Genomic DNA, 7,107 nt, shown 5'->3' with positions numbered 1-7,107 from the left:
GCTCGGCCGGCCTGCGGACCGGGGCGGGGCCAGCGGACGGGGCGGGGCCTGACACGGGGCGGGGCCGCCGGAAGGCGGAGGCGAGCCTGCCTCCGCTCTGCTGCAGGGTCACCTCGTCTCGCGCTCCGTGTGACCCGCATCGCCCGAGTCAGGTGGGCTCCGGGGTACCACGACAAGGGGTGGTCCCAGAGAAAGCCCCTTCCCGACACCGCAAAAGCGCCGCCGGTGCGAGCTCCACCCGTTCTCGAAAGCCCGAGGCCCTCACCGCCTTGCTTTGAGGAGCCAAGACACACCCACCAACAGCCTTGGACACCTGGAAACCAGAGAAGGGCTCACTGCCCAACCTGGCCAGCATTTCCAAGATTCTAAGAGGTGTTGATGCGTAGATTTTGGCTGCTCCAAAGGAGGTACTAGTTGACTACTAGTGGGTCCCAGATTAGAGGTGGGCAAACACAGCTGAGTGACAGAAAAAGCACAGGCGATGGGACCCCCAAGTGTAAAGGGGCAGAATGAGCACCCTTGGGAGATTGCAAATCTGCTTGCAGAACCTCAGAGGAGGCTGCTTTTAACAAAGCAGGTAACCAGTCATTGGGGCTTAAGCTAATTCACAGCATGATGAAACTGTGAAAAGCTATTCATGTCTATTCATACTGTGGTTTGATCCTGGAGAACTTACTAGAAAAGTACATTTAAGGTTGTGGGCACTCTTCATCCTGTAAACCATAAACTCAGACTTTATCTCCCCAAGTCTCTAGTCAGCATGGTTTGGGGGAGGTGATGAAGAGAGCAGAAACACCACTGTCCTCCCCAGAGAAAACAAACACCTGGAGCTAGGCATGAACCTCAAAGTAGCAATATATTTATTTACAAAATATACAGTTTCACAGAAACAGCTTCGCTTTATACACATAAACTTTATAAGTACACAGAACCATGTAAACGATGTTAAGTGTCTGGCCTGGCCAATGCCAATGAGAGGGGCTTGCTCTTGGGGTGACATCTTTCCCTCCCCTCACTTTATTAGCCACCGACCAGGAGCCCCTAGGCCGGCCACGCCTAATTTGCATAAAGCTGATTGCAGCTGCCCAGCTCAAGCTAACACAAAAACCAAGGTGTCCTGACTTCCTAGACACCACCCACAGGGATAGATCTGTTAAAAGAACAAAAAGGAAATGAAGGAAACAGATCGAAATGACTACCAAGTACCTTCCAGAGGCATCACCAGGTATCAAACCTTCTAAAAGCAATACAGCGATCGCCAGGCCTGGCAGCTCCACTCTAAAATCACACGTATTCTTAAATGCACTTTTAAAACTTCGTGGAGTTTTTTTAAAAAAGAAAAAAAACTTTGGAACTTTGGCTATTCTCATGGTGAAGACACTGGACAGGCAATGTCATGGGGCAGATCTTTGGCAAATTCCTCTCCAACTTTTCCTGGACGTTTGCCCTCAGCAGAGCCAGACAGCTGTCTGGGGAGAAGGTGGTTTCTAAGCCCGTTTCTTACTATTTTTCTCTACAGCAGAACTTCTCCCTTGGGGATCTTCACGATAAACTGGGTTTCAGAAACTATTTCTCTCTATTTCTGTGTTAATATAAGCAACAGAATTAAAAACAAAACAAAACAAAAAGCAGCTGGCTGGTGAAGCACGAACGATACTAGCGCAGAACTCAGCCACTTCGAGTTTCAGCCCCCTTTGTGCCTCAGGGAGAGAATGTGAACAGAGTCCCCTGGGGGGCCCAGCACGAGGGTGCCACATGAAGACCCCAACAGAGAGACTGGGGGTCCACCCTGCTGTAAATAAATATGACCAACTTGGGCATTCTTCCCTTTTCATGCTTCACAAGAAACAATGTGTATGAAAACACACCCGTCCACTAACCAAAAAAAAAAAAAAAGAAAAATTTTTGAGAAGAGCATTTGAACTGCTAAAGAGCACTGTCAGCTCTGGAGAAAGTGGGAGCCTTCCTGTCCCTGCGGGCCCCAGAGCCACCAGCGGCCCTCGGACTGAGCCCCGTGGGAGCTGCAGGCACAAACTCCTGGGCTTCTCCAGAGCTGGCCTGCACGGGAAGCTCCCCAGTCCAGATCTAAGGAAGTCTGCACAGTTCAGTGGTATGTTCCTGGAGGCCAACGTTACCCTATCGCTTACTCGCCAATTTTAAACTAAACAAAACAAAACCAAAAAAAGGCTTCAAATCCTAACCTTGCCCCGTGGAACCAGCAGGCCAGCCTGTATGAGGGCACCCTAAGAACCAAGCACAGGAGAGGCCTTCCCCTCGAGTTTCTCCTACCTCACGATGTCGGGGAACGCCATTCCCGTGACCGCCTGACCATCACGCTGCTACTGGAACAAGGGGAGGGAAAGAGAGGAGGACAAAATCCAAGTGCCCTCTCGCTTGAAAACAGCTCGCCTGGGCACCCCTAGGACCTCATACACCAACTGGAAAGGGCACCCCGGCAGAAATCTGCCAATACTTTTGGCTATATCGTGCAAAAAGACAGGTTTTTTACATCGTGCAAAACAGGAAACTGAGTTATGAACACGGGCCACCTCAACCCCCCAACCAACCCCTTTTCCACCAAGAAGTGGCCACATACTGTCCCTTTTAACAAACAGAAGGAAACCGAGGGATCACTAGCTAGCCACCGCCCCGGGGCTCCTCTCAGACTGAGACCAGAGGACTCTAGCTGGCAGCCTGCAGGAACAGACAGGCAGCAGCCAAGGCAGGGAGCGGGCAGGCCACAAAGGTAGGGGCAGCTCGATGGTTGCTGTACAGACACTTAGGTCAAAGACTTACACTTGAGGAAAAGCTTACACATATGGCTGTTCATTAACAGGCCTGGGAAACTGAACATCTCCTCTCCCAAGCCAGCGGAAGCAGGAAAACAGCTAGCACTGGTTCCAACCGGCGGGAGTTCATTAACAATGACAGCAAGAATTCACAACTACCACGCACCCTCACTTTCAGCCGAACAGAAGCCCCTGTACTTGGGTGGTAAGCCCACCTCCACTGCAGAGAACACAGCTCTAGCAGCAGCTTTGGCCAACGAGGATTTTATTCAGTCACTGGCTATATACAGGTTATACCTTGGACAGCCTGTCCTTTCACTTAGGCACCTGAATGGCAGGGGTCTGCCCGCACCAGAGCTGAGAGTTCTGTGCTCAACTAAGAGAGGGACCAAAAGGCCCCTCTTCCTTTCCGATTCCTCGCCCATGCTCTCCTCGCTCACCAACAGTCAGTCCAGAAACAGTTTCCGCGAGCCCATTCGAGAACGGTTGGAGCGGCGGATGTCAAACTTGGAGTCCCGGCACTTTTGGCAGACAAACACTTCCGGAACGTTGGATTTCCGTATTTTCGCACAGGACAGGTGAATCCAGGTATGGCATTCGTTGCACTCTATCATAGGGCGGCCAGCAAACGGCTTCATGCAGAAACAGGTGACAAGGTCCCAGGAGTCGTCATCTGAAGGGAGACACGTGTAAGAGGAGAGAAAACACTTCTGCACTCCCTCCCCAGTGGGGTCCCGCCCCCCAGCCCATGGCGGGGCACAGGGGGATGGGGAGGATGGGAGGCAGAGCAGCTGAGCTGCAGAGAAGCCTGGTCCTCAACACACACACACACACACACACACTGAAGGGCAGGGCAGTCCTTCCCTCTCCAAGAGTGGAGTAAATGCACGACAAAGGACATCGAAATGTGTGCCACCAGGAGTTAACCGGGAGATGTTTACTTAGAAGCTGTATTTATTTTTATATTTTGAGGCCTGTCCTGGAATCTCAGCTGTTTCTAGCTGCAATCAGCGCCTTCCTAAACATCTCAGTGTCCACCTTTTGATACCTTCCTCCCTAGGGGCAGTGGGGCACACTCTGCTGTCACACTCCAAGGAAGGGACTGCTCTCGGGACCCCCAGCCACGAGCACGGCAGTCCCACAGGGGCCACTCACCTGAGTCCACCATTATGTCCTCATCATTGCCAGTGCTGTCCTCGTCCCGGAACACCACCTGCTTTCCCTGCCGGACAATAGTCCGTTTGCCTTCAGTTTTTATTTCTTTGACCTGATCAGGTGACACAGTGACACAAGATCCACTAGAAGGAGTATCGGAGTCCCAGCCCGAGCAGGGGTCGCCGGGAGGCTGGGGGATGTCCTGCAGGGTGGGACTCGTGGGGGTCTCCACGTAGGCATCAGCGGCCTCCAGCTTCAGCAGGCTCCCCACGTACCCCTCCTTCACAGGCACGTCGCTGTCCCTTCGCTTCCTCCTCTTCTTCTTCTTCAGCTTGTCTGTCTTCTTTCTGTCCAGCAGGAAGTTACTGGGCTTGGCTCGCTGCAGGAGGGTGGGCTGCAGGTGGCCAAAGCAGCGGTCAGAGACTGGCAGGGGCACCGCGGACGCAATGTCAGTGAAGCCGGCGTCCCAGCCATCACTGTCAATGGTGCCGGCGGTGCTGTTGGCAGGGCTGGGGCTGCTCCTCAAAGGGAGTTCCTGAAAGGACAGAGGCACAGGTAGCCGAGGCTGAGTGCTGTGACCAGTCCCCGGCAACGAGAGCTGGCCCCAAGCAGAGCTTCCCCAGGTGCGCTCAGCAGTCAGGCCTACAGGGGAGGGCTATCACAACCATGACCTTCTCGGCTCTTGTAAGCAGTACTCTTTAGGAATGGCGTCATGAGTACTTTACTGTGACCTTCCAGATAGAATGTTAACCCACGAGGAGAAAAACCTTCCCTTGCTGAGCCCTCAGCCCCTGTCCCAGAGCCAGGAACTCATTTTATGCCCAGTAAATATCTAGAAAGCTGCCAAGAACACCCTCTCATCCCCCCTTATCTTTCCCGGATTGTAAAATCTCCCTTCCATTTGCCCTCCCAAGGGGTGTATTTTTTTTTTTAATTAAACAAATTTAAATTAGTTTTGAGAATTTCCTGACATTCTTCCTAAAAACTGGAGATACCCCCAAATATTACAAAATCAAACTAGGTGATTACTGCCCCAAAGCAGTGAGCTAATCCCTATGGTTCCTTCAGACCACTCAAGCATTTTATTTGCAAATAGTAGCAACATTCTGTGTGGTACAAAGGATGCATTTATCCACGTACACAGCAACAGAAATGATAAGCCAATGCTGGGGTTTGGTCTCTTAGAAATACCATATTTGAGCACCATGACAATAGCGGTCCTCAGTTCTACCCATTACTTAGCAAGGAAAAAAAAATCCCTTAAAGCACGGGATTTTGGCCACAAGTCCCTGAAGATTCTGTAATATGGTGCACACAGCAACCAGGGAGCTGCTCACCAGGAAGGCCAGTGTAGACCAGGCCTAACCATCCGGCTGAACCCCAGGCCTGTGCCCCAGTGTCCCCATCTGTAAAATGGGGATCAACAACAGCACCCATCTCATATATGTAAGGGCCAAGACCACTGCCTGGCCACTGTAGGCACTCAGTGAGCACTGGAAATTCAGAGCAGATGGACGTCAAACGTGTCATCTGCAAACCAAGACTCAAAGTTTATCAAATCATTTCTGGACAAGCCTGCGTTTTCTATCAGATTTTTAAGAACCACCTCCCAGCTGGGCTAAGTTTTTAAGAAAGATTTCAACCTGACAGCTCTCTGACATCGTCCCCCCCTCCCACGCACCACCCCTCCCAGACCCCCACGGGCCACTGGTTTCACTGCCAGCAGCACTATTACCTCCTTTGGATAAGGAATGTAGCCAGCATAGGCTAAGACAAAGGTGCAGAATTTGTTGAAATCCTCCACAGTCCTGCGCCTCTTGTAACTGGGGGAGCACTCCTGTTAGCAGGCGAGAAAACGGGGTGTATTTGAGAGTAGGCACTTGTAGGTGGAATTGCAGAAACAAAACTAAGCCAGCTGGAGCTTTTCTTGTCAAGCACTGGAAAATACACTGCTACATTTACAAACACTCTAAGAAACAAGATAAGGTAGGTTTGGGTCAAGAAATAACAGCGCACTCAGAAGGCTGAGGGCGGGGTACTGTGATGTTATGGCAGGCGCGCCGGGGAACTGGGGAGGGGTACAAACGTGAAGGACACTCTACTTCTTAGTCCTCCTGGGGCATTTTCCGACTATCTATCAGGGTCTCCAGGCCTATCAGGAGCTCTCATAACGACTTTTTTGCTACAGATTTTCCATTTTGAAAATAAAGTCCAGCTGCAGCTGTAATCCAAGTACTTTAAGTGATTTCAGAAACCAACTACTCCTGATCCAAAGCTGACTCAGACCTGACCCCTCCCCAGCCAGGGCTGCGGGTGGACCCCCTCCTCCTAACACTTCCTAACACTCCGCCCGCTGCCCCCCCCCCCCCCCCCCCCCCCCCGCTGCAGCACCCAACATCCAGGGAGCCAGCACCCAAATGTTCTCTGACTCAGAAAATAAACCAGAAACGCTCGGGCTGGGTTTACTCACACCTTGAAAATGAAATACGAGAGGATTTTGGCTTATGTGTCCTGTCTCCATTCAATCTAGAAATGCCCTCAACAAGAAGGGCTTTTCTCCTGAGAAAGGCCAGCTCCGGGAGAAAGAACCCTTATTTGCTACTAAGCAAAACAACTCTGCTTTATTTCGGTTTATTCGACTAGCATATCTACTGAGGTCTCCTCTACGCTCTGTAGCACCCACCCCAACCTCATCCTTAAGTGCTCAGCTACCATTTCCAGGGCCCAGGATCCCACCACCCTGCAAGGGCTAACGCGGGACAGGAAATTGGGGGGTGGGTTCCTGGAGCCAGCCCAGCCCCTCCCCAGGACCGAGGGCTAAGAAAGCGGCACAGCACCCGGCGTGCTGCCGGCAGGTTTCCTTCCAAGGACTCCACTTGTTATTTTCTCAACTTGGCTCTAGCAGACCACCTCCGCCTCCCACCCCCGGCCGCTCGGACCCCGGGGGGCGCGCAGGTTGGCGGAGCACCGGCCTCGGAGCGGTCCCTGGCATTTCCTGCGTCGGAGAGACCCTGCCCCCACCCCAGGGAAGAACTGACCGCCCGCGCTCCGGCCGCGGCCGGAGGGCCGCAGCCCTCGGCCCTCAAACTCTCGGGGAGAACTTTTATTTCGGCGGGGAACAAGCACAAGTGGGCCAGGGGCCTGGACGCGGAGTGGAAGGCGG

The 7,107-nt window shown here is 52.5% G+C and overlaps 1 protein-coding gene across 1 annotated transcript in view; it reads right to left on the bottom strand.

Moving 5' to 3' along the window:
* Positions 1-837: 837 nt before the first annotated feature.
* Positions 838-7,107, bottom strand: part of PHF13 (PHD finger protein 13) — a 17,604-nt gene continuing 11,334 nt past the window's right edge. The window contains exons 3-6 of the mRNA XM_002923860.4: positions 6,983-7,106; positions 5,680-5,781; positions 3,945-4,479; positions 838-3,462 (exon numbers count right to left, since the gene is read on the bottom strand). Of these exons, the coding sequence (XP_002923906.2) occupies positions 3,236-3,462; positions 3,945-4,479; positions 5,680-5,781; positions 6,983-7,106 (988 nt within the window). The 3' untranslated portion in view covers positions 838-3,235. The remainder of the gene's footprint in view (positions 3,463-3,944; positions 4,480-5,679; positions 5,782-6,982; position 7,107) is intronic.

The sequence above is a fragment of the Ailuropoda melanoleuca genome, chromosome 11, assembly GCF_002007445.2.
Source record: "Ailuropoda melanoleuca isolate Jingjing chromosome 11, ASM200744v2, whole genome shotgun sequence".
NCBI classification, from domain to species: Eukaryota; Metazoa; Chordata; class Mammalia; order Carnivora; family Ursidae; genus Ailuropoda; species Ailuropoda melanoleuca.
This window is presented reverse-complemented; position numbering and strand designations above follow the sequence as displayed.